The sequence below is a fragment of the Dendropsophus ebraccatus genome, chromosome 6, assembly GCF_027789765.1.
Source record: "Dendropsophus ebraccatus isolate aDenEbr1 chromosome 6, aDenEbr1.pat, whole genome shotgun sequence".
NCBI classification, from domain to species: domain Eukaryota; kingdom Metazoa; phylum Chordata; class Amphibia; order Anura; family Hylidae; genus Dendropsophus; species Dendropsophus ebraccatus.
The window spans coordinates 6,342,943-6,370,822 of NC_091459.1; the positions used below are offsets into that span (position 1 = coordinate 6,342,943).

The 27,880-nt window shown below is 44.8% G+C and overlaps 1 protein-coding gene across 2 annotated transcripts; it reads left to right on the forward strand.

The window, feature by feature from the left end:
* The first annotated feature begins 137 nt into the window (after nucleotides 1-137).
* On the forward strand, nucleotides 138-27,880 carry PCYT1A (phosphate cytidylyltransferase 1A, choline). Of its 2 annotated transcripts, none has more exons than XM_069974432.1 (9): nucleotides 138-262; nucleotides 14,975-15,152; nucleotides 19,742-19,841; nucleotides 21,497-21,613; nucleotides 23,080-23,231; nucleotides 24,938-25,016; nucleotides 25,283-25,425; nucleotides 25,535-25,723; nucleotides 27,269-27,880. In XM_069974432.1, exons 2-9 carry the CDS (start codon nucleotides 15,042-15,044, stop codon nucleotides 27,476-27,478), a joined length of 1,101 nt encoding a protein of 366 aa, XP_069830533.1. In that variant the 5' UTR covers nucleotides 138-262; nucleotides 14,975-15,041; the 3' UTR covers nucleotides 27,479-27,880. The 2 variants fall into 2 exon arrangements, with proteins under 2 accessions (XP_069830533.1, XP_069830534.1); XM_069974433.1 differs by lacking the exon at nucleotides 138-262 and adding an exon at nucleotides 5,006-5,142.

Consider the following 27,880-nt stretch of genomic DNA (forward strand, 5'->3'; position numbering starts at 1 on the left):
CTATGTAACACCTCCTCACCCCTCATCCATTCACACTCTGCCGGACCGAAAATAGCAGCGGAACCCTCTAGTCGGGACCTTGGTTCCTAGCCGGCTGTTTACTTGGTTACACCGCTGTTCTGCTGGCTATGAGCTGTACTTCCGGACCGTGCTGTCAGACTATGACACTAAGTAGCCCCGCCCGGATACTGGACACGGAGACACCGGGAGGTGAGCGGCACTCGGGGCTCGGCGTCCCGTACAGAACCGGAGCGGCCCGCAGGTCAGACATTTCTATAGACTTTTACAGCCCGAACAGTAGTTGGTGGCGTACATAGTAACACGTATCTATGGACCTAGCCATTGTATAGGGAGAGATAGTGGCTGAGGCTGCGATGTGCTGCAGAGGAGCGGAGATCTATGGGCTGAGCTGCAGACTGGTGATAGGATGTCCTGTACCCTCACAGTGTGTGCCAGGCAGGGAGGGTGCCCATAGATGTAGGTGCTGTGTGCCAGGCAGGGAGGGTGCCCATAGATGTAGGTGCTGTGTGCCAGGCAGGGAGGGTGCCCATAGATGTAGGTGCTGTGTACCAGGCAGGGAGGGTGCCCATAGATGTAGGTGCTGTGTACCAGGCAGGGAGGGTGCCAATAGATGTATGTGCTGTGTGCCAGGCAGGGAGGGTGCCCATAGATGTATGTGCTGTGTACCAGGCAGGGAGGGTGCCCATAGATGTATGTGCTGTGTACCAGGCAGGGAGGGTGCCCATAGATGTATGTGTGCCAGGCAGGGAGGGTGCCCATAGATGTATATGCTGTGTGCCAGGCAGGGAGGGTGCCCATAGATGTATGTGCTGTGTACCAGGCAGGGAGGGTGCCCATAGATGTATGTGTGCCAGGCAGGGAGGGTGCCCATAGATGTATATGCTGCGTACCATGCAGGGAGGGTGCCCATAGATGTATGTGCTGTGTACCAGGCAGGGAGGGTGCCCATAGATGTATGTGCTGTGTGCCAGGCAGGGAGGGTGCCCATAGATGTATGTGTGCCAGGCAGGGAGGGTGCCCATAGATATATATGCTGTGTGCCAGGCAGTGAGGGTGCCCATAGATGTATGTGCTGCGTGCCAGGCAGGGAGGGTTCCCATAGATGTATGTGCTGTGTACCAGGCAGGGAGGGTGCCCATAGATGTATGTGCTGCGTGCCAGGCAGGGAGGGTGCCCATAGATGTATGTGCTGCGTGCCAGGCAGGGAGGGTGCCCATAGATGTATGTGCTGCGTGCCAGGCAGGGAGGGTTCCCATAGATGTATGTGCTGTGTACCAGGCAGGGAGGGTGCCCATAGATGTATGTGCTGCGTGCCAGGCAGGGAGGGTGCCCATAGATGTATGTGCTGCGTACCAGGCAGGGAGGGTGCCCATAGATGTATGTGCTGCGTACCAGGCAGGGAGGGTGCCCATAGATGTATGTGCTGCGTACCAGGCAGGGAGGGTGCCCATAGATGTATGTGCTGCGTACCAGGCAGGGAGGGTGACCATAGATGTATGTGCTGTGTACCAGGCAGGGAGGGTGCCCATAGATGTATGTGCTGTGTACCAGGCAGGGAGGGTGCCCATAGATGTATGTGCTGTGTGCCAGGCAGGGAGGGTGCCCATAGATGTATGTGCTGTGTACCAGGCAGGGAGGGTGCCCATAGATGTATGTGCTGTGTACCAGGCAGGGAGGGTGCCCATAGATGTATGTGCTGTGTACCAGGCAGGGAGGGTGCCCATAGATGTATGTGCTGTGTACCAGGCAGGGAGGGTGCCCATAGATGTATGTGCTGTGTACCAGGCAGGGAGGGTGCCCATAGATGTATGTGCTGCGTACCAGGCAGGGAGGGTGCCCATAGATGTATGTGCTGCGTACCAGGCAGGGAGGGTGCCCATAGATGTATGTGCTGCGTACCAGGCAGGGAGGGTGCCCATAGATGTATGTGCTGCGTACCAGGCAGGGAGGGTGCCCATAGATGTATGTGCTGCGTACCAGGCAGGGAGGGTGCCCATAGATGTATGTGCTGCGTACCAGGCAGGGAGGGTGCCCATAGATGTATGTGCTGCGTACCAGGCAGGGAGGGTGCCCATAGATGTATGTGCTGCGTGCCAGGCAGGGAGGGTGCCCATAGCCATATGATCTGAGGGCACACAGGGCATTTGTCTGCTTTATTATAATGTTATTCCTGTGGTGGTGAGGGTACTGTACTGGGTACTGAGTGATCTGTCTCCTGTAGGCAGTGCCCTATGCTGCTGGCTATACACAAGCCTTTGCCCTGACACATCATCTCCTTTAGTCTATTATAAGATCCGGGTGGCTGCCAGGTCCCTGGTGGCTCTCACATGGCTGTGGGTCGCCCACTGCAGCACATACCGGCTGACTCACTGTGCCCGTCCTACATTCCCATATGAGGAGAGGACGTTCTCAGAGCTCGGCTTGTTCTCACTCTGATGGAATAGACATATTGACAGAAGATAGCACAGTCGGCCGTGCCTGGTCACTCTATATTATTATATATACTAGTATATACAGTGTATACTGATGTAGCGTGCCTCTGCTAGAACGCTCTAGAAGTATCTGCTTGTCATTGCTCGGAGAATCTCTGCAGCTTTAGTTATTTACTGCTGCCTCCATGTCTTAGAGGGGCTGCCTGCATGTCTTAGAGGGGCTGCCTCCATGTCTTAGAGGGGCTGCCTCCATGTCTTAGAGGGGCTGCCTCCATATCGTAGAGGGGCTGCCTCCATATCTTAGAGGGGCTGCCTCCATGTCTTAGAGGGGCTGCCTGCATGTCTTAGAGGGGCTGCCTGCATGTCTTAGAGGGGCTGCCTCCATGTCTTAGAGGGGCTGCCTCCATGTCTTAGAGGGGCTGCCTGCATGTCTTAGAGGGGCTGCCTCCATGTCTTAGAGGGGCTGCCTCCATGTCTTAGAGGGGCTGCCTCCATGTCTTAGAGGGGCTGCCTCCATGTCTTAGAGGGGCTGCCTCCATATCGTAGAGAGGCTGCCTCCATATCTTAGAGGGGCTGCCTCCGTGTCTTAGAGGGGCTGCCTCCGTGTCTTAGAGGGGCTGCCTCCGTGTCTTAGAGGGGCTGCCTCCGTGTCTTAGAGGGGCTGCCTCCGTGTCTTAGAGGGGCTGCCTTTGTGTCTTAGAGGGGCTGCCTCTGTGTCTTAGAGGGGCTGCCTCTGTGTCTTAGAGGGGCTGCCTCTGTGTCTTAGAGGGGCTGCCTCTGTGTCTTAGAGGGGCTGCCTCTGTGTCTTAGAGGGGCTGCCTCTGTGTCTTAGAGGGGCTGCCTCTGTGTCTTAGAGGGGCTGCCTCTGTGTCTTAGAGGGGCTGCCTCTGTGTCTTAGAGGGGCTGCCTCCGTGTCTTAGAGGGGCTGCCTCCGTGTCTTAGAGGGGCTGCCTCCGTATCTTAGAGGGGCTGCCTCCGTATCTTAGAGGGGCTGCCTCCGTATCTTAGAGGGGCTGCCTCCATATCTTAGAGGGGCTGCCTCCATATCTTAGAGGGGCTGCCTCCATATCTTAGAGGGGCTGCCTCATCATGGCTATTAGGGCATATAGGAGGGGTAGGGAACCTTGGACCCCCAACTGTTCCATAACTAAAGCTTCAGCTGTCCAGGCATGATGGGAGTTGTAACACCTAAAGAGCCCAGGTTCCCTACCCCTGCCATATAGAGTCTTACCCCCCACAGCACAGAGCACCTGGTGACTTTCCTTTGGACCCCGTTCACTCTTGCATCATATGGTGAGGTAATCTCTGGGGGTGAGACGTGCCGAGCAATCAGCATTTTTCTGTGACGTTTATTACAGAGTCCAGGAAGGGGTCAGGGATTCGCTTCTCCTATATCTACCTGTAATCTGTCATCTTGTCTGTCTTCTCCAGGTGTGTCACACTGTGAATAAAAGGTAAATCGAGGCTTCCTTCTCATCTCTGACCGCCCATAAAGTTCTGGGCAGCAGTTATTTGTGTCCTTACTTCTCTGGTCCCATCCCCTGAAATGGAGAGGAGGAGAAATAGCTGGGGGCCATAGAGGGGTGTAGCTTTAATGTTACCTTGTCACCATCCTAAAAGGGTTAAAGGGATTCTTCAGGGTTGGAAAAACATAGAGGCTTTCTTCCAAAACCAGAGAATGGAGCCGAGTTGTAATACTTCACACAACCAGAGGACAGGGGTGGTGCTGTTTTTGGAATAAAGCAGCTATGTTTTTGAATACTGGATGACCCCTTTAATTTAATTATAAAGGTTTCTAAAAAAAATCTTTAGAAATGACAAATAGGCTTTAGGACCTAGTCACCAGTTTGTTATTTCAGAGAAGGTAATGTCTGATTATTATTGCTGGCACACTCTGCGAGCATACCGCCATCTCACTCCATTGTGTTCATCAGCACGGTGCACACCCTCTATAGGAATCTGGCATAGACCAAGAAGTACAAAAGTGGTGGAAAATGTGAATAAATGAGTGAGGATTTGATGCGGCTCCACCTTGCTGAGGGACGTCATAAATACGGCCTGTAGCTTCAATGGCGGAAAACTGCAGTGATAACAATGACAGATCGGGGACGTGTGCACAACAGGCAGCGCTGAGGGGGGACACATGGGCCCAGACGTGCTGAACTCTCTGTGTGCAAACTTACAGCACTTAGGGGGAGATTTACCGAGGCGTACGCCAGGGAGAAGGCGCAGATCCACCCACCACTTTCTGGCATCAGTTGATTTGAAAGAATTTTTTTTTTGTGAACTTCACCTTTAAGCGAGCATTGGCTATTTTCCTAGCTCTGTAAATAGTTGGGATGTTTCCTAAATGTTACATTTCTGACTTGTGGTTTGATACGTAAGGTGAGAATGGGATTTAGTGACGCTATATAGTATGGGGAATATGGAAGTGCTGGGGTTGGATTGCAGCAGCCAGAATATCACTGACTTTCATTTTGACCTTTAAACATGTCAGCAGATTGTCTGTCAGTAGGAACGAGGTGGACAAAGTGCAGAGAGTGTCACATATACATAGGCAGGTGTGGGAGCAGGAGAAGTCCAGGACTGTGCCGGGACATCACTTCGGGTGCTCAACGTCCTAATCCAGTGCCTGGGATAGCTGTGAGAGGGAGATACACCGGGAGAGGAACAATAAGACAGCTGGAAGGTGAGCTATACCTCCCACAGGCTACAAGGGGGAAGCTATCCCGCCGCCTTAGGATTTAGGCTGCTCCCACTGTTTTCTGTTTAGTTCTTTACCGTTAATACCAAAGCGGTGTCCTGGTTTGGTGCAGTTAAATTACTTTATTATAGGTTTGTGAGCAAATTTGTATTTTTGGATTTCACGCTGTGGTTTCGCAGCAAAATCCGCTGCGGATCTAGTCCCATTAATTCCTATAGAGCAAATACTCGCAGCGGGATTGACATGCCGCTGTGAGAATGTGCTTTAACCCCCGCCGCCAAGAGCATACATTACCTGCTCTGGCGACGTAGCTGCATATGAGGCTCCCGGCTCCGGTCCCGCTCAGCCAATCAGTGCGCTACCCCGCTGCAGCGCACTGATTGGATGAGCGGCATGTGAAGTCGCTGTGAGCCCCGAAGCAAGCCAGAGCAGGGAGCAGGTAAAGTATACGCTCCGGCGGCAAGGGGGTTATCCATCCCACTGTGAGATTGTCTGCCTTAGAGTGTACTGGTCAGGGATCAGCGCCGAGGAGGAAGGTAAGAGACGGACTATAAGAGACGCGCTATAAGAGACGCGCTATAAGAGACGCGCTATAAGAGACGCGCTATAAGAGACGCGCTATAAGAGACGCGCTATAAGAGACGCGCTATAAGAGACGCGCTATAAGAGACGCGCTATAAGAGACGTACCATTCTCCTCAGCATCTCCTGTGCAATAGTCTCACCTGCTGATCGCCTAATATTGGAGGGGAGCCAGCTGTATATGCATGTACATACCATTGTCTAATAGCTGCACTTATCTTATCATAGATCAGGGCACTTAGAATTCTTTGCATACTGGAGCACAGGGCGCTGCTATTACTGCTCGCTTCTTATGCCCCATGACTGTGACTGAGCAACCTAGTAACCTGGATTATTAGGCCGGGTTATATATAGACTGAAATCCGAGCCCGGACCCGTTAGACAGGAGCGAGCAGATCTGCAGCGTTATTAGTCGTCACATTCCACCGCTAATTCCTTCCATTCATTCAGCTCACGAATCTGTATCTGCACCATGTAATATAGAACAACAGCTGGACCCGTACACAGGAATCCATCGTCCTGATCATCACCTCATCAGCGGAAAATACTGAAATCAGCTTCTATTTTCTAATATTTTTTTTTCTCATTTTTTTTTTTAATTTTTCTTTGTAATTTTAGCAACATTTTTATTTACTTTACAACCTTTATATTGAAACCGCTTGATGGTAAACACTTCCTATAATAGCAACAAAAATAAAGGGGTACTCCAGCAAATATCTTTTTCTTTCAAATCAACTGGTTTCAGAAAGTTTTACAGATTTGTAATTTACTTCTATTTAAACATCTCCAGCCTTCCAGTACTTATCAGCTGCTGTTTGCCCTGTAGGAAGTGGTGGATTGTTTACAATCTATAACAGCGCTCTCTGCTGCCACCTCTGTCCATGTCAGGAACTGTCCAGAGCAGCAGCAAATCCCCATAGAAAACCTCTCCTGCTCTGGACAGTTCCTGACATGGACAGAGGTGGCAGCAGAGAGCACTTTGTCAGACTAGAGAGAATACACCACTTACTGCAGGGCATACAGCAGCTGATAAGTACTGGAAAACTTCAGATTATTGATTTCTTGTTATCGAGTTATTAATTTCTGAAAAATGACATTTCAATGACGTAATTTATTAAAGAAATTTTTTGTGTGAACTACCCCTATAAAGGGACTGTGATTATGGAGTTTACAGGACTGCCAGTGAATGTTACAGACCCGGGTCTTCTTGTCAGAGAACAGAGACTCGTCACGGTTTGATACGTTTACAATAGCCACAACATACAGTACACCGGTGTCTGGCTGCTGCAGTGTATAGTACTGGCACAGAGTACAGGCACAGTCTGCTTGTTCTGCCCATGATCCAGCATGACTAGCATCCCACCGTGTTGTAACCCACATCGCCCTTGTTTACAGATGATTGTGATCACTTTGCCTCACAGCGTAACTTCCTCCAGAAGACGGTGTGTAAAATTATACAGAAAAGTGTGACCACAGTGTGTCCTGCAAGCTTGGCCATTCTGATGAATGGATAACCAGATATTACATGAACACCTTAAAGGGGTAATTCACAAAAAAATCTTTCAAATTAAATGGTGCCAGAGATTTGTAATTTACTTCTATTAATAAAATCTCCAGTCTTCCAATACTTATCAGCTGCTGTATGCCCTGCAGGAAGTGGTGTATTCTCTCCAGTCTGACACAGTGCTCTCTGCTGCCACCTCTGTCCATGTCAGGAACTGTCTAGGGCAGGAGAGGTTTTCTATGGGGATTTACTGCTGCTCTGGACAGTTCCTGACATGGACAGAGGTGGCAGCAGAGAAAGAATACACCACATGCATCAGCTGGTAAGTACTTTAGTAGTATTTTTTAATAGAAGTAAATTACAAGTCTCTGGCACCAGTTGATGTGAAAGAAATAAAAAATTATTAATCCCTTTAAAGTGCCCATGAAATTGCTAGAAGGAGCAGGAAGAAGCATGTGGCTGAATGCTTCTCTGCTCACTCTCTGTGTGCACCGCACAAGTTGTTCCCGTTGGTGTACCTAAATACATGAAAGTAAGTGCAACATGTTTTTTTTGTTATTGTGGGTGCGGAGTATATTATGTAATGTCTTCATTGGTGTGTTCCTGTTTGCTTCTCATGCAGTAGGCTCGGCTCACACTGGATTTTTTGCAGTTCGTTTTTCAATCCGTTTGAAAAAAATTTGATGGAAAAACTGATGTATTTGTATGCATCCATTTTTCCCATTCACTTCAATTTAAAAAAAAAGCATCGAAAAACAGATCAAAACGCATCTGTGTTTTTTTTTTTAGCATATACAAAAACATGATCGACTACGTGTTTGTGTACGTTAAAAAAAGGATGCGTTTTGATCCATTTTTTTTTAATAATGGGAGTAAATAGAAAAACAAATCAAAACGGATAATACACAAATACGTGAAGTTTTTTTCTGTCTGTTTTTTACAAAAAAAATCAGACTGCAAAAGCGCAGTGTGAACCCGGCCTAAGGGGGAATCCCGCCTGTCTCAGTGTCCCATAGCCTGTCTATGGGAGAACGTGCACTCCTCCGCAGCCGCCGCTCTCCACTCAAAGAAGTGACAAATTTGCAGCGAGAAATCCGCTGTGGATCTGGCCTGTGTGTTTGTTCCCTTACGCAGTTTCTCGTACGCAACAGATACAGTTATTGGTTCACAGGTTACTCGCATGTTACTTACATTTTCCGATGTAAGTGACAACCACTGGCCAGCAGTTTACTGTCTGTGATTCTTCTGTATTGTATATACTGTGGGTGGTGTTGGCGGATGTTGCCGCTTAAGGTATTTCATAGTGATTAAAAAAAATCCTTTTTTGATTCCCCCCGTCTCACCACAAAGAAGGCGTTCAGTTCTGTCCAGAACATTATGTTCTTTTTTTTAGCTGTACATGTTATCATGGGTTTGTACAAGCAAAATATAAGTTGTACAAGTATACTGAGGCCTTATTCACCCTTTCAGTAGATTTACGGCCCATTGATTTCTATTGGGCGATTCACACTATCTGGATTTTTTTTTTACCCAATAGAAGGCTATGGGATCTGCCTTTTTTGCTGACCCGTAATTTCATCAAAAAATACGGAACACTAAACCCTTGCCACAAAATCTTATAAATGGTTTGACTGGGATCGCTGTGGGGGTCCTGATCATTTCCCCAGCCTGCTGGAGGAGTTATACTTACCTGTGCCAGGTCCAGTCAGTGATCTTCTAATAGAGTGTGCCTCAGACAGACTCTATGGGAAGATTGCCAATAATACTGATCAATGCTATGCAATATAATGATTGTATGTTATACTGCCCTAGGGGTACTGAAGAAGTGTATAAAAAATAATGTTTTTAAAAATATGACACAGACCCTCTTCCAGTAAAAGTTTTGATATCACCGCCCTTAAAAAATACATTAAAAAATGAACATATTGTGGTGTGTGTAGTTGTCCGATTTAGTAAAATATAACAATATTATTTCCATGCGGTGAAGCACAAAAAAATCACGTCCCAAGCAGCTCGGTAGGTGGAAAAATAAAAGTGCTATGGCTCTCAGAGGGCGAGGAGGAAAAACGAAAATGCAAAAATGTAAAATGGCGCCTCGTCATTACGGCCAAAATAGATGGCAGAGGCGAAGGGGTTAACTGTCACAGTCTCATTGCTTGTGGATGCGCAAAAAAATACAGATTGGGTATGCACTACAAATGCGCTATGGACACATTATTTGCAGACATAATATACGGTCCTGAGAAAGGACTGGACGTGTGTATGAGGCCTAAGAGTCTGTTCACACTGAGGAATAGGCGCGGAATTGAAGAGCAAAGTTTTCTGTTTGCAATTTCCTCTTCTTCAGCTCAAGCGGAATTGGCGTGGAAAGTGGAAATTCAAAGCCCCAATGACTTCAATGGGATTTCTCTAGCGGAATCCGCCCAAAGACCTGTCAATTCTTTGGGTGTAAAGCGGATCCACGGCGGATAATTCCACACGTAAATTCTTGTGAACAATAGAACGTAAATCCCATTGAACACAATAGAACATTGCTCTGTACATATTTTAAACGGAATAAGCATAAAATTAAGCACAGATTCCGCTTGAAATTCCTTGCCTCTTCCTCAGTGTGACCATACCCTTAGAGTACTCCTACTTGCAGAGGTCCGAGTAGTAGAGAATCTCCTTTATATAGATACTCTGCAGTGCTGTTCACAATGGTCGTCCCTGGCCCCAATGGGACTCACAATGTAAATTCTAAACTTACCTCTCATTGTGTTTTGGATGTGGGAGGAAACTGAGGTACCCAGTGGAAAGTGACGCAGTCACGGGGGAGCATACAGACTCCTTGCACGTGCTTCTTGGGGTCTTTATGGTAATGCCCCCTGTGAGTAAATATGCTAGCAGAAAGCAACAGCTCCCTAATAGTATGATCTGGGGGGCAGAGCGGCAGAACATGGAGGATGTGGACAGAGCAGGGAACCATCAACATAGATTGACTGGTGAGGCATGGGGGCAAAAAGATTGAGCGGCCCTGCAGTAAATGATCCCCCTGCACAGTGCCAGCTTATTCCAACACTATGTCATGGCCGGCATAACTGAGAGGACATGTCATGGCTTGTGATTACCCAGAGAAGTATAGGAAATGATGTCTCTATACAAGTGCTGCTGACTAACACACCCGCTCTGCTCCTAGACCTTGGAATGGAGAGAATGAGAAGTAGCCGTACACCATAAGACGACTCTATGGGGCTGAACAACAGTTTGCAGCCACAATACACAAAGAACAGGGCCAAAAGCAGTAAAAGGGGCACTCCGGTTTCATATTAACTGGTGTCAGAAAGTTATATAGATTTGTAATTTACTCCTATTTTAAAAATCTCAGGTACTAGTACTCATCTTCTAGTACTTATCAGCTGCTATATGTCCTGCAGGAAGTGGTGTATTGTCTCCAGCCTGATACAGTGCTCTCTGCTGCCACCTCTGTCCATGTCAGGAACTGTCCAGAGCAGGAGAGGTTTTCTATGGGGATTTGCTGCTGCTCTGGACAGTTCCTGACATGGACTGAGGTGGCAGCAGAGAGCACTGTGTCAGACTGGAGAGAATACACTTCCTGCAGGACATACAGCAGCTGATAAGTACTGGAAGACTGTAGATTTTTAAATAGAAGTAAGTTACAAATCTGTATAACTTTCTGACACCAGCTTATTTAAACGAAAAAGATAATTTCCGGAGTTTCCTTTTAACAGTGTTACTGCAGTACAGCTCCTGTTGGAGTGAGAGTATGGTTACACCTCCTGCATAAGCTGAAGCACCTGTGCAGTACCTGAAAGCATACTCTCACCTAAACTGAAGGATAAGATGTGTTCAGATAATTACACACCATAAATTACACTCCTTTACATTATGTATGAGCATATCCCAACAGATCCACAGCTGGGATCCCTGTCCGATCCAGAGGATTTGCCTGAATGGATCAGTCCGGATGAGAGCTGTGTTTGGGCCCCTGACTGATCAGATCACATAGTTTTGGGATTTAAGGTTTTCATCCTCTGGATGTAATTAGGGATGTTTCCATTTGCTGAGTTAAAATCTTAGGGTGCGTTTACACAGACAGATTATCTAACACAGTGATTTTCAACTAGTGTGCCGCAACACATGGTCGGGTGTGCCGCGGGGAAAGTTCCCCTGTGAAACAGGAAAAAACAATGGGGGAGAGAAACCTGGGGATGGGGGAGAAGCAGAGGGGGAGAGAAGTATGGTGGAGAGAAGCACAGAAGAGAAGTAGGGGGGAGAAGTATGGTGGAGAGAAGCACAGGGGGGAGAAGAAAACAGGCCCAGGTTTCACATTGAGTGAGTATAAATACATTTAGAATCTATATTATTAACTATATGTATAATATATACTGTTTTAGTGTCATTTTGTGCCATTTTGGTTGGTGGTGTGCCCCGGGATTTTTTAAGTATAAAAAGTGTGCCGCGGCTCAAAAAAGGTTGAAAATCACTGATCTAACAGATATTTGAAGCCAAAGCCAGGAACAGACTATACACAGAGAACAGGTCATAAAGGAAAGACTAAGATTTCTCATTGTCTCAAATCCATTTCTGGCTTTGGCTTTACAAATCTGTCAGATAAATCTGTCTGTGTAAATGCACCCTAAGGGCCCTATTCCACCGGACGATTATCGTTCAGATTATCGTTAAATCTAAACGATAATCGTTCGGTTGAAATGCAGTTAAAGGGGTAGTCCACCCAAAAAAAATTTCTTTCAAATCAACTGGTGCCATAAAGTGCCAGAGATTTGTAATTCACTTCTATTAAAAAATCTTAAGTCTTCCAGTACTTATCAGCTGCTGTGTGTCCAGCAGGAAGTGGTGTTTTCTTTCCTGTCTGACCCAGTGCTCTTTGTTGCCTCCTCTGTCCATGTCAGGAACTGTCCAAAGCAGCAGCAAATCCCCATAGAAAACCTCCCCTGCTCTCCAGACTGGAAATAATACAACTTCCTGTTGGGCATACAGCAGCTGATAAGTACTGGAAGACTTAAGATTTTTTAATAGAAGTGAATTACAAATCTCTGGCACTTTATGGCACCAGTTGATTTGAAAGAAAATTTTTTTGGGTGGACTACCCCTTTAAGGATTAATCGAGAAATCGTTGATCGCTTTATAAGACCTGGACCTATTTTTATCGTTGCTCGCTTGCAAAACGTTCGCAAATCGTTCGCATTGAATAAGACATTGTTCGGTCGTTCGCAATAGATATGAACTCAATAGCGAATAAATAGCGAAGAAAAAACTATCGCAATTACGATCATAAGTAACGATTATCGTTCCATGGAAATGAGTGAACGTTTTCAGGTCTTTCGAAATAGCGGTCGTTTGAGATCGTTAATTGTTAATCGTTAACGATTATGCAAACGATAATCGTCCAATGGAATAGGGCCCTAAGTGGTAAATAGTGAGGAATTGTAACACAGTCTGTTTGTATAAGAACCTTCTGAATTGTCCTTGAGTAGTTTATTCTCCTCCATACTGTGTTGAGTAGTTCAGAAAATGCCAAAGTTCTCATCACAAGCCTGGTGTGACACAGCCGAAAATGTGACACCCCACGGCCGGGCTGGCAGCCTGACACCCACTGCAAATAGCAGCCAGTCCCAGATGAACATTGTGTCCTTTGCTGAAGATATATATAAGTACCCAGGTGTCAGATATGATTTACATTTATATCCTGTTATCAGAGACTCCCAGGCGTCAATCCATTAAGGTAAAAAAAAAAGCAGGGATGTACCTGATGGTAAATTCACTTTAAGGGTGCATTCACACTTACAGCATGTGCAGCAGATTTGATGGTGTGTTCAGTTATTTAGATCATACGGTGTGCGGGAAGCTACACTAAGAGTAAGTATCTGTTCATATGAGAAATCAGTGGATACGTTACTGCTTCTTATTTCCCCTCCTGTCACTTTAGCTGCTGATTTGCAGACACAATACACGCAGAATGTTCCCCGTTTGTTACATATGTTTTCATGTATCTTTTTTATGTAAATTAGCAGGGTATAATTTCCCCCGTAATTACGGTAACCTGTAACATCCCACACTGTCATAACGGGCCCGATGTCATCAATAACTCTCTATTAGGACACAGTGTTCTCCTATCTGCTAGACACATATTGTACAGGGTAGGAAACACATGATGAAAGGATCTGCGAGTATATTCCCTTCCTCCTCACAGCAGTACTCACCCCTCTCCTGACAGATTTCTTTTCTCCGATCTTCCCCTAATAGTCCCAGCAGGGCCACCCCTATTATTACAGCCTCACCAGCATCCATCTAGTAGTTGCAGCAGAGTGCCCTCTTGTCTTAGTTTCGGCAGTAGGGAGTGATATCATGATGACGGCATTGGTGTGGGAACAAGGAAGGTAAGTATAGGATTTTCTTTCTGTGTAATTGCACCCTGAGCACAGAAGTGTAAAATAAGATTATCAGGAGTACCTAGGACCCACCAGAGGAAATGATCCTGGGGGCCCACCATATACGTATGAAGACCAGTCATTCCCCTCCCCCCATACACTGACCCTTATCCCCTATATAGATATGAATATAACCGCGACTCTGCACACCAAATAAGTGATTACAGTGCAGTTACATTACATCCATTGACTCATAGGTTGGATTGGATTCACTTACTTATCCTTTCTTCTCCATCCGACCTGGCCATCATAAAGGCCTCTCCTGGTGGCACTTTGTCTCCACAGAATCTACCAGACAAACATTTTAGGCTCTTTTCTCCTACACCATCCTCACCTCTTTACAGTGTGTATTGCTCCACACTGTAACACTACCTAATTTGTGCCCCCTTATAGTATTTAGGCCTAGTTTTGGCTCTCAAATAGTACTTAGGTCTCCTCTATGCCCTCACTTGGTAAAAAGGCCCCAACTCATATAGTAGCTAAGCCTCCCTTGTGCCTCCATATAGTAGTTAGGTCCCCCCTCTGTGCAGTCATATAGTAGTTCAGCCTCCCAGAGCAGCTAGGCTCCACAGTAGATAGTATTGCCCATGTAGCTTAGTCTCCCTGATTGGTAGCATCCCATGAGCTAGTACACCCATACACATACAATGGGCATCCTCTGTCAAACACCCCCCACAATGTAATATCCCCCAATCTAGTAGGAGACCACTGTAGGTAGTCCCCCCTATTAGTTTCACTACTGTACATATCAACCCCATGACAGGTTAGTTACCCCCCACCCCCAATGTAAAAAAAACAAGAAAATGTATACTCACCTGCCCTCTGAGAAAAACAGAGACATGATCCAAACTTTTATGTATGTTACAGGAGTAAATAAGGGTCAGGAGGGAAGTGCTAATAATAAGAATCTGAACTTAAGAAGAAGAGGTCACAGTGAGAGGTTACTGGGGGAAAGATCAGAAGCAACGTGAGAGAACATTACTTTACTGAAAGAGTAGTAGATGCTTGGAACAAACTTTCAGCAAATTTGGTTTGTAAATGTACAATAACAGAATGTAACCTGCCTGGTATATACATATATCTATCCTAAGGTAATAAGAAGGGAAATACTAATAAGGCAGACTAGATGGACCCAGTGGTCTTTTTCTGCCAACAATCTTCTATGTTTCTTCATTAGTTGCTTTTGTGTTTTTTTGTTTAAAAGGTATACCTACCCTGCATTTACTATGACAAACTGGTGGATGAGCCTGTTTCTTATAAAAGTTTGCATATCTTTTCAGGTGGATAGAAAACATATGATATATTTATACAGACTTCCACAAGACGACTCCCCCTCACGTTTCAGTAATGGAGCCTCAGAACACTACAAAGCTCGGCTCCCGCAAGAGAAGGAAAGATGGACCCAATGGCACTACAGATGAGGACCCATTACCTGCAAAGATTCCCCGTCAGATGACGGTAAGTATTACTAGTCACCTCTCAGTAAGAACCCCTGTCCCTGTCCCTTGTCCCTGCCCCCGGACATTATGGTCCCTTCTTACAGATACATGTGCAGCTTCTGCTTCTTCCCTGAGGCTTTTGGGGATGAGTAATAGAGTTTTTTCTATTTAAGTATAGTGAATAGGGCCCAGAGGGGCGGGGTCAGCTGCTGGGGACCACCCAGAAGATTATTTGCCCCTATACCAGTTAGCTTTTAAACAATCATTTGTCTGTAATGCCACAGCAGATGCTTGTAAAGGGGTACTTCACCAAGAAAAAATTCTTTCAAATCAACTAGTGCCAGAGATTTCTATACTTATCAGCTTATCAGATTTCTTCCAATACTTATCAGCTGCTGGATGTCCTGCAGGAAGTGGTGTATTCTTTCCAGTCTGGAGAGCAGGAGAGGTTTTCTATGGGGAGTTGCTGCTGCTCTCTGGACAGTTCCTGACATGGACAGAGGTGGCAGCAGAAAGCACTGGGTCACGCTGGAGAGAATACACCACTTCCTGCAGGACAGACAGCAGCTGATAAGTACTGGAAGACTGGAGTTTTTTTTAAAATCTCTGTCACTTTCTGGCCCCAGTTTATCTGAAAGCAAAACATTTTTGGTGTACTAGCCCTTTAAAGTTGTTGCAGATTTTTTTCTTACTTTTCTATCCATCAGTGTTAATCTTTGTAACGTAATTTCTGCATATTACACTCACAGATCCTCAGAGTCAGATATTGCGTCACCTGATTTCCTCTCTTCCGTTCTGGTTTAAGATCACATGTTCTACATCCAGCTTGTGATCTTGGCTGCTTGGCTTTCACCCCCCACCTATATACCATGAGTGATATCACGGACACGGACAGGCTGAAGTTGCCAGTCAATGAGCAGTTTATACTCTATAGTGTGTGTGTGTGTATGTGTATATATATATATATATATATATATATATCAGTCTATACTCTATAGTGCATGAAGAGAAACATCAGCTGGACCAGGCGATGAGGTCACTAGACCATGTGACTCGGCCTGTATGTGTTATATATATATACACTCACCGGCCACTTTATTAGGTACACCTGTCCAACTGCACGTTACCACTTAATTTCTAATCAGCCAATCACATGGCGCCAAGTCAGTGCATTTAGGCATGTAGACATGGTCAAGACAATCTCCTGCAGTTCAAACCGAGCATCAGTATGGGAAAGAAAGGTGATCTGAGTGCCTTTGAACGTGGCATGGTTGTTGGTGCCAGAAGGGCTGGTCTGAGTATTTCAGAAACTGCTGATCTACTGGGATTTTCACGCACAACCATCTCTAGGGTTTACAGAGAATGGTCCGAAAAAGAAAAACCATCCAGTGAGCGGCAGTTCTGTGGGCGGAAATGCCTTGTTGATGCCAGAGGTCAGAGGAGAATGGGCAGACTGGTTCCAGCTGATAGAAAGGCAACAGTGACTCAAATAGCCAACCGTTACAACCAAGGTAGGCAGAAGAGCATCTCTGAACGCACAGTACGGCCAACTTTGAGGCAGATGGGCTACAGCAGCAGAAGACCACACCGGGGGCCACTCCGCTCAGCTAAGAACAGGAAACTGAGGCTACAATTTGCACAAGCTCATCGAAGATTGGAAGAACGTTGCCTGATCTGATGAGTCTCGATTTCTGCTGCGACATTCGGATGGTAGGGTCAGAATTTGGCGTCAACAACATGAAAGCATGGATCCATCCTGCCTTGTATCAACGGTTCAGGCTGGTGGTGGTGGTGTCATGGTGTGGGGAATATTTTCTTGGCACTCTTTGGGCCCCTTGGTACCAATTGAGCATCGTTGTAACGCCACAGCCTACCTGAGTATTGTTGCTGACCATGTCCATCCCTTTATGACCACAATGGACCCAACACCTGATGGCGACTTTCAGCAGGATAATGCGCCATGTCATAAAGCTAGAATCATCTCAGACTGGTTTCTTGAACATGACAATGAGGTCACTGTACTCCAATGGCCTCCACAGTCACCAGATCTCAATCCAATAGAGCATCTTTGGGATGTGGTGGAACGGGAGATTGGCATCATGGATGTGCAGCCGACAAATCTGCGGCAACTGTGTGATGTCATCATGTCACTATGGATCAAAATCTCTGAGGAAGCTTCCAGCACCTTGTTGTATCTATGCCACCAAGAATTGGGGCAGTTCTGAAGGCAAAAGGGGGTCCGACCCGTTACTAGCATGGTGTACCTAATAAAGTGGCCGGTGAGTGTATATATATATATATATATATATATATACACACACACACACATTATATATATATATATATATATATATATATATATATATATATATATATATAATGTGTGTGTGTGTGTGTGTGTGTGTATATATATATATATATATATATATATATATATATATATATATATATATCGGTATCCACAGCTAATCATTAGGTTACTGGAGCCCCGATTCAAGACCGATGGACATTTTTTCTGTCTATCATTAGGTTTGTATGGAGCGTTGAGTTGTAGTTGTAGCCTAATCTTCATACATGTCAGAGTAAGCTCATTGGCATAAGAGAAATCTTAAATGGGTTGTTCACCATTTTTTTTTTTTTTTTTCTATATATTTTTTTTTTTTTAGTCTAGAGAGTGGGGTGGGGAGTTTCTATGGGGATTTGCTACAGCTCTGGACAATTCCTGACATGGACAGAGGTGGCAGCAGAGAGCACTGTGTCAGACTGGAGAGAATACACCACTTCCTGCAGGACATACAGCAGCTGATAAGTACTGGAAGACTGGAGATTTTTTTTTTTTTTGTAATTACAAATCTCTGGCACTTTATGGCAGCAGTTTATTTGAAAGAAAAAAAATTTGGTGAACAACCCCTTTAACTGCTGCTCTTAACTCAAATTGAACCTTAGCTGAGCAGATGTCACTACAACAGTGTTGAATCCAGCACAGGAGGTGAACAACTTTCTGCTGCCTCCCATCCTCTGCAGAGGCATCCCCACAGCTTTGTCCCAGCTCTGAGTCCTGTTACCAGCAGTACCACAGTATAACCCTAGAGAGCGCTCTTGGTATCTCTCTCTAAGTGTATAACCCGGGTGTTTCTCCTGGGTTTATCATACCGCTACAATATGCCACCACATTGTGATTGTAGGGTTCCGACCTGCAGGACCCCCACCAGCCCTGACTGCTTTATTGTTGCCTAGTAGAAATCCTGTCACCCTGTTAGCGAGTTTTCTGTCTGCTGTTCTGTTAGTTTAAGATGAGTGCGATTCCTATATTGTCCACCTGATGGCAGCAAATACGTGTCATTCTGCAATAATAATATAATATTTATTTGTATAGCGCCAATAGATTCCACAGCGCTTTTTTAAATATACACAGTAACAAGGTTACAACTACATATGATAAAATTAAGTTAGAATAAATAAAAATACATCATAAATACGAGACCTGCTCGCAAGAGGGTACAGACTACGAACTGGGAGTGACACAAGGCACTAGTGCTTTATTTGCCCCTGGTCCGGCCATTGTACATAGAAGGAGCTGGATAAGCCAGTTACACCCCAATGTCTGGTTACAGGTAAAACGTTTAAAGTGCATGGAACCGTCGAAGATATAGTAGAAAGTGAGGAGACAAGAGACACGGGAACAAGTTTAGGGAATGTTATAAGCGAGCCTGGAGAGATGAGTCTTCAGGGTACGCTTGAAACTGTGGGTGTTGGAAATAAGTCTGAGGTCTTTGAGTAGGGTGTTCCAGAGAAGTGGTGCAGCACGAGAGAAGTCTTGGAGCCGGGAGTGTGAGGTTCTGATTATGGAAGATGTTATTGTAAGATCATTAGCAGAACACAGAGCAGTAAGTGAACCGAAGCAGCTTTTAGGTGGGATCCCCGACTTTTCTGACATAGTTGTTCTTCTCTATAAAGAGCATCTGTGCATTATCGGCTTGACCAGGAATTTAGGATCTCTCCCAATGGTAAAGGCCACAGACGTCAGACAGGCACATACATTCTCTCTTTCTTTCTTTTTCTTTCTTTCTTTTTCTTTTTCTTTCTTTTTCTTTTTTTTTTCTTTCTTTCTTTCTTTCTTTCTTTTTCTTTTTCTTTCTTTTTCTTTTTTTTTCTTTCTTTCTTTCTTTCTTTTTCTTTTTCTTTCTTTGTCTTTTTTTTTTCTTTCTTTCTTTCTTTCTTTCTTTCTTTCTTTCTTTTTCTTTTTTTTTCTTCTTTCTTTCTTTCTTTCTTTCTTTCTTTCTTTCTTTTTCTTTCTTTCTTTCTTTCTTTCTCTATATCCTTGTATATCGTTGGTGGCTTCAAAGGTCTTTTTTTTATTTTTGTAAGCAGTCACTGTTTCATATGCCCACCCGGTGATGTTATTTCATCCTGGCTGTGGAGGAAGGTAGAGCGGCTGCCGGACAGTGTGATGCCACCTGGGGCTGTAAAGTGGCATGCTGTGTAATAAAGATTCCGTTTCCTATACAGTGCTTTACATGACAAACATACACTGCATTTTTGATAATGGTGTATGTATATTTGTATGTGTGTATATAATTATGTTTTCCTTTTGTCTCACATTGGCAGGGAGTGAGCGAGCCGGCACCTTTCTCCGATCAGTTACAGATTGACTATAGTAAGCCATACACAAGAGTAACAATGGAAGAGGCCAAGATGGGGACACCACGTAAGTCGTAGGCCGGCTCCGGAACATCTGCAGCCGTGATGGGACACGTTATCATAGTATAGAGGAAGAGCCAATCCTGTAGTCAGGCAGCGTAATCTGTACCAATGATACTTAAACAGCTTCTTGTTGTTTTGTATACATACTTTAGCTGCTTCTTACTTTATCCTTTTAATGTGTCTGTATTGTTTATCCATGTTATAGTGTTGCCCTTTGTGTTGCTACCTGGAAACTGTAGCAGCTAAAGCCGACAGATTTTAGGAGTATATTTTTATTCTGCTTAATTTAAAGGGGTATTCCATTCATGCATAACTTTTAATATGTGCTTGGGAGAGAGATCCGGCACTCACCAGTCGTAGTGGTTTATAGCAGCATGAAGCTCCAGGACTAGTGTGTTCACCTGCCTGCTCTCCCTCCCTGTCAGCGCTTCATGCTGCAATAAACCACTCTGAAGTCACTACGACTGGTGAGTGCCGGATCCCTCTTTTATGTACATGTGTGATACGAACTCTTTTGATCTGAGTACCGCTTAAGTGATGTAAGTAACTACTCCAGCAATACAAGCTACATTTAAAGGTTTGGACATTCATCTACTTTCATTTAGCTACCGCTGTGGGTCTTCTGTCTCTATTGAATGTATAACTTTTCATATGTTGCTGCCCATGGTGAGACTAACAATTCCTTCCATACTTGTAATTATCCATTCAGTCTCCTCCCCCCCCCCCAGTTCTCAGCTGCTGCTTTCTGCTAAAGACACAAAAATCAGTGTGTGAGCTTTTCTCTCTGTCTCCCCCTCCTCCCCTCTCCCTTCTGAGACAGCTGATGTTAACAAGTCCCTGACAGGCTGTATCTGCAACATTGTAGCTTCTATGTAATGCTGGGAGGGTTATTCTGAGGTCAAGTCGCTAATGAACCTACTGTGATTATTCCTCCCAGTATTACAAAGAAGCTACAATGTTGCAGATACAGCCTGCCAGAGACTTGTTTACATCAGCCATCTCAGAAGGGAGGGGGAGAAAGAGAGAAAAGCTCACACACAGATTTTTGTGTTGTCAACAGAAAACACCAGCTGAGAACTGGGGGAGGGAGACTGAATAGATAATAACAAGTATGGAAGGAATTGTTAGTCTCCCTTTGGGCAGCAACATATCAAAAGTAATGTTTCTGTGGAGTACCCCCTTAAGAGAGTCATAGTAAGGAACTTCAGCAACCACTAGCTTTCCTGTGGGCAGTTTCCAGGTAGCAGTATTGGTATCTATCCTCCAAAGCTGCTGGATGGCTTAGATGTTTTACTTCTGCAGTTTGCTTTGCTTTGTCTTACATTGCTTTGTCTTACATTGCTTTGTCTTACATTGCAGCGTCTTACATTGCCGCGTCTTACATTGCCGCGTCTTACATTGCCGCGTCTTACATTGCCGCTTCTTACATTGCCGCTTCTTACATTGCTGCTTCTTACATTGCCGCGTCTTACATTGCCGCGTCTTACATTGCCGCGTCTTACATTGCCGCTTCTTACATTGCCGCTTCTTACATTGCCGCTTCTTACATTGCCGCTTCTTACATTGCCGCTTCTTACATTGCCGCGTCTCACATTGCTGTATCTTACCATTACAGCCACGTTCTGTAGAATGAGCCGAATCTTCTCTGTATTTCTGCAGCTGACAGACCTGTACGCGTCTATGCGGATGGAATATTTGACCTCTTCCACTCTGGACATGCCCGCGCATTAATGCAAGCAAAGAATCTCTTCCCTAACACATACCTGATTGTAGGCGGTAAGTCGAGGTCTATGTTTAGTAAGGGAGTTCCATTGCTTCTGGAATCTTTTCCTGTATTTGTAACCACGCTCCTGGAAACAGTGTGGGCTCTGTGCTGAGCAGGCCGATCCGTGCACAAAGCCCCAGTCATATATGCTGATTTTTTTGGGAGATGATGCATATTGGTATACTGGCGTGTCAGACCACAGCGCTTCTGGAAACTTGTGGAAAATCCTTCTATCCATACCCACTGCACTGCGCTATGTGAATGATCACCTGGCCCGTCTCCACTCTCATCCACTTTTTTTTAATCACTTATATTTAACAGATTTGCAGGTTTTAAATAACCAGGAGCCAAAGGGCTGCAAAATAGTGATCTCCTTATATAATATTACTAGCAGTGTTATTTCCTATAACAAGTTCTAGTAACAACCCGAAAGGCTGCAGAGGTCTTACCAGTATTTAAAGGGGTACTATTTTTCTTTCTAATCAACTGGTGTCAGAAAGTTATATGTATTTGTGACTGATCAGCTGCCGTATGTCCTGCAGGAAGTGGTGTATTCTTCAGTCTGACACAGTGCTCTCTGCTGCCACCTCTGTCCATGTCAGGAACTGTCCAGAGCAGCAGCAAATACCCATAGAAAACCTTTCCTGCTCTGGACAGTTCCTGACATGGACAGAGGTGGCAGCAGAGAGCACCGTGTCAGACTGGAGAGAATATACCACTTCCTGCAAGACATACAGCAGCTGATAAGTATGGGAAGACTTGAGATTTTTAAATAAAAGTAATTTACAAAGATTTCCCCTTTAATGTATGTTGCCATGTAACCTTGTAGTGCAGTGGAGATTATTGCTTCTCATAGATTATTGAAGAATCATTGTACTAGTTTTGTAGATTTGTGTTCTATAGAAATTTCAACATCTGTTGTTTTTTGTTTTTCCTCAACCCCTAAAACATGGCTGAAAATGATCTCCTATGGGCGGGTCCAGTCTCAGCACTTTCTCCTGTTCCTTTGCTGAGCGGACCTCCAGGCCATGTGTACATGAAGTTTATATGTTCTCTAGTTTGCATCGGGGGCCTCCTTGGTAATATACTACGTAGGTGTAGTTGGGCCTTATGTATAAATAATAGAGATGAGCGAAGCGGGTTCGGGTTCGAGTCCATCTAAACCCGAACGATCGGCATTTGATTAGCGGGGGCTGCTGAACTTGGATAAAGCCCTAAGGTTGTCTGGAAAACATGGATGCAGCCAATGACTATATCCATGTTTACCACATAGCCTTAGGGCTTTATCCAACTTCAGCAGCCACCGCTAATCAAATGCCCAATGTTCAGGTTCGCATGGACTCAAACCCGAACCCGGTTCGCTCATCTCTAATAAATAATAGAAAATCCTGTTTACGTGGCCACAGTATATGTGATGTTCTGAGTGACTGCCATAATCAGGGATATACTGTATGCACTTAACTCTTTTGCTTTGTAGTCTGTAGTGATGAGCTGACCCATAACCTGAAAGGATTCACGGTGATGAATGAAGCAGAGAGATATGACGCAGTGCAGCATTGTCGCTATGTGGACGAGGTGGTGAGGAATGCACCGTGGACTCTTACCCCAAAATTCCTGGAGGAGCACAGGGTAAGGGAAGTTCCACAGTCTCAATCTAGTTAGGGGCTATTCACACGTCCACAATATGTGGTCCGTGCATGGACTGTATACTGCGGACTAGACATTGGGACTCTTGGCATCATGATTCATTGTGATGCTGGGAGCCAAAACTATTTACACTACTGTTGTGATACAGCATGTCAGACATGGGATCACAAAGCATCACCAAAGGTGTGTATGCAATGCTTCTGTGATAGGTGCCTGGAAACTGACAGAACGGATATATGCACATCCATGCTGTCAGTTTCCCTTTAGTAGAGGTGTGGATTAAAAAAAATCCATGGTAAGTGCAGAAATCAATAGTCCAGGCGATTTAAAGAAACTTTGTAATTGGGTTTATTCGGCAAATATACCATTATCTGCATTTAAAAAGACTTTCCCCAGGTCCCCCCCCCCCCTCTCTCTCTCTCTCTCTCTCATTCACTGCTCATTATCAGGAAATCTCGACTCTTTTACATCACTCGATGTCTATTCTATGGAGAGGGGAGGAGGGAGATTAGTCGGCAGCAGAGAACAAAGGATTGCACAGTGGGAGAAATGTGAAAGCCGGTATTCAGAGGTCAGAGAGGTCAGTGCTGACTTCAGAGGAGATAGCCCAGAGATGTAGCTATAAATTAACTCTTTGTTGTCCTGTTTTGGTGCCCCATCTCCCTCTACCCCTCCCCTCTCCATAAGAGAACCATGAAGACAGGGGGGAGAGCTTCAAACGGCTTTTTCATGATAAAAATGCATTTTTTTGGCTAAAACCCAATTACAAAGTTTCTTAAAATCGCCTGTACTATTGATTTCTGCAAAAAAAATGTAAACGACAGTGACACTTGAAGTCTTTATTAAAAATGTCTTACCATTTAGCATTTGCACAGAGAAAAATTGGGTTAATCCATCAGAGGGACTTTCTGCATCCTCAATGTGAGAGATGACAGCAGGGAGGGGTCACACACCAGCTCAGAGCATGAACAGAAGCAAGAAAGTTCTTGGTGAACAGCTTGCATATGCAGTAGACATGAAGGAAAGGACACAAAAGGCAGTATCCGGGGGAGAATCGCATGAGCTGTGCACAAGTGTAGAGAGAAGTCCGAGCTCACACACAAAACTGTGGAGGCTGTAGAAAGGAAACTAAAGGCCCTATTCCACGGAACTATTATCGTCCGTATTCGGCCGATATCTGCCGCTACGGACGATAATCGTCCGGTGGAATAGAGTGCAACGATCAGCCGACATCATTCATGTCGGCTGATCGTTGCAGTCGCTTGTTTTTCAACATGTTGAAAAACAAGCGACTGATATAGCAGCGATCTGCTGCCGTCGCTCCGTTGAATAGACGCTGCTATATCCTATTTAGTGATCACCCGGGCAGCCCCCCCCGCAGCTTCCCACCGCCCCCTCCCGCACTGACCTGCTCGCTGCAGCCGCGTTGAATAGCGCCGGCAGCGAGCGGGGAACGAGGAGCAAACGAGCGCTGAGAGCGCTCGTTTGCTCCTCTGACGACCCGTGGAATAGGCCCTTAAGCAAAATAAGTGGTGGTGGATTATGTGCCATCAGTTTCAGGTGAATGTACTTGCCCCGTAATCCATCAGAGGCTGCAGAACATTGATAATACATTGATAATGTCTTTTTTAAATAAGTGATTGTTTATCGTCATTATTACATCTTCTCTCCTTGTCGTCTTCTTATAGATTGACTTTGTTGCACACGATGATATCCCGTATTCCTCTGCAGGAAGTGACGACGTCTACAAACATATAAAAGAGGCAGGTCTGTGTACTCGCTTATCATGTTACAATCACTTGCAATAATTACATATAAATATTTAATAAGCTTCCTAATTTATAGTGTTAGAACCTTATAGGTTCCTGAGAACAGCTAAGCTGAGCGATAGACATGGGGGGTAGAATCCACACCTGCTAACTGGGAATGCACACGGGGGTCCACTGTATCAACTACTGGCCAATGAATGACAAGTTTATCCCTGTCGCTGTGCATTAGATGAAACTTGTCAATCTTTGCCTTTGTTGTTAAAGGAATGTTTGCACCAACCCAGCGGACAGAAGGAATCTCTACGTCTGACATCATCACAAGGATTGTGCGGGATTATGATGTCTATGCTCGTCGTAATCTACAGCGGGGATATACGGCCAAAGAGCTCAATGTCAGCTTTATCAATGTGAGAATTATTTATTTTATCCTGTTGGGTATAGTTGACTATGTATGACCCTTATTCTTACCAGTCAGATTGCATGGATGTAAATAGATGTGCCCTGTGTTGAATTTAGGAGAAGAGATACCATCTGCAGGAACGAGTTGATAAGGTAAAAAAGAAGGTGAAGGATGTGGAGGAGAAGTCAAAGGAGTTTGTGCAAAAAGTGGAGAATAAGAGTATTGATCTAATTCAGAAATGGGAAGAGAAGTCACGAGAATTCATTGGGAATTTCTTGGAGATGTTTGGCCCAGAAGGAGCTTTGGTGAGTAGTCTCTTACCTAAAATATAAATAATAAAATCCTTACCAACAGTATATATTTGCTGCAACATTTTTTTTTGTGCAATGGAAATCATTCATATATCACTTACACATAACAGTTCATTATTCACAGTTTATGCTGTGTTACTAGTCAACATGGCCACACTTTTCCTGGCATGGATATTAAAGTGTCCCTGTCGTTATAACTTTCAGAATCTAAATCATCAGTAGATTATTATAAAACATATCTGCAACTCACATTATTTATTTGTTAATTTTTTTATTGTGTGGTAAAACAAAGCTATACACACTGTATCCAGGTCCAGCCTCCTGAAGGCAGCTATATAACAGCTATACTTACTGTATCCAGGTCCAGTCTCCTGAAGGCTGCTATATAACAGCTATACTTACTGTATCCAGGTCCAGTCTCCTGAAGGCAGCTATATAACAGCTATACTTACTGTATCCAGGTCCAGTCTCCTGCTATATAACAGCTATACTTACTGTATCCAGGTCCAGTCTCCTGAAGGCAGCTATATAACGGCTATATTACTGTATCCAGGTCCAGTCTCCTGAAGGCAGCTATATAACAGCTATACTTACTGTATCCAGGTCCAGTCTCCTGAAGGCTGCTATATAACAGCTAGACTTACTGTATCCAGGTCCAGTCTCCTGAAGGCTGCTATATAACAGCTATACTTACTGTATCCAGGTCAAGTCTCCTGAAGTCGGCTATATAACAGCTAACCTTACTATATCCAGGCCCAGTCTCCTGAAGGCAGCTATATAACAGCTATACTTACTGTATCCAGGTCCAGTCTCCTGAAGGCAGCTATATAACAGCTATACTTACTGTATCCAGGTCCAGTCTTATGGAGGCTGCTATGTAACAGCTATACTTACTATATCCAGGCCCAGTCTCCTGAAGGCTGCTATATAACAGCTATACTTACTGTATCCAGGTCCAGTCTCCTGAAGGCAGCTATATAACAGCTAGACTTACTGTATCCAGGTCCAGTCTCCTGAAGGCTGCTATATAGCAGCTATACTTACTGTATCCAGGTCCAGTCTCCTGAAGGCTGCTATATAACAGCTATACTTACTGTATCCAGGTCCAGTCTCCTGAAGGCAGCTATATAACAGCTAGACTTACTGTATGAATAACACCATGGGCTCGAAATAAGGATTGACCAGAACCATAGTTTATATAGTTGTGTACTGTATTTTGTCTTGGTCACTCTCTGTCTCCTTGTCCGCTCTGGCCATTGGAAGATTCTGGAAGAGTGTTTGCCCAAATATATGTGGCCTTTTAAACACCAAAACTGAAAAAAATTATCTAGTTTAAAAATTTACACACAAAGGCTATGGTCACACACTGTTGAAAGTTAGTGGATGACAAATAACAGCTGTTTCAACAGTGTGTGAACATAGCCTTACTGTGTTTTATATCCACTCCTGGTTTTGGTTGAAGAATACTGTGTGTGGGAGCGTAGCCATAAAGTATAAATAATGTAACATGCCCGTTCTCATCCGTTTTATCTGTTTTAGAAACACATGCTGAAGGAGGGCAAGGGAAGAATGCTTCAAGCTATTAGTCCACGACAAAGCCCCAGCAGCAGTCCATCCCGGGAACGTTCTCCCTCTCCATCATTCCGGTGGCCCTTCTCTGGCAAAGCTTCTCCACCCGCATCACCGGGCAGACGCTCCCGATCCACCGCCGCTGCTGCATATGATATCAGTGAGGATGAGGAAGACTAAGAATTATCCTTTTTCGTTCTCTTCTCCTTAATTCTTCCCACCAGTTGCAGATTCATGCCCTCTGACCTCCAGGAAAGAAGCCGCCTAGAAGGAGAAGAGCGCTGATCTCCGGGTGTGGAACACAATGGTTCCCGAGAGTCTGTGCTAGTGGACAAGGACACAAGCTTCTTTCCTACAAATTACCGTGATACTTCATTGTATTTTTTTAAATGAAGCCAATCTCTTTTTAACGAACTAAGTGTCCAAAATATATTTCTTTTGTCGTCGGTGTATTTTCTATTTTACGGGGAGGTTTTATCGCATGGACTCTTGCATCCTCTTGTATCCTTTTAGTACTTGAACTCCCTGCAGATGTTTTCCGCTGTGAGCTCCCATTTAACAGGACAGTAAATGATCATTATA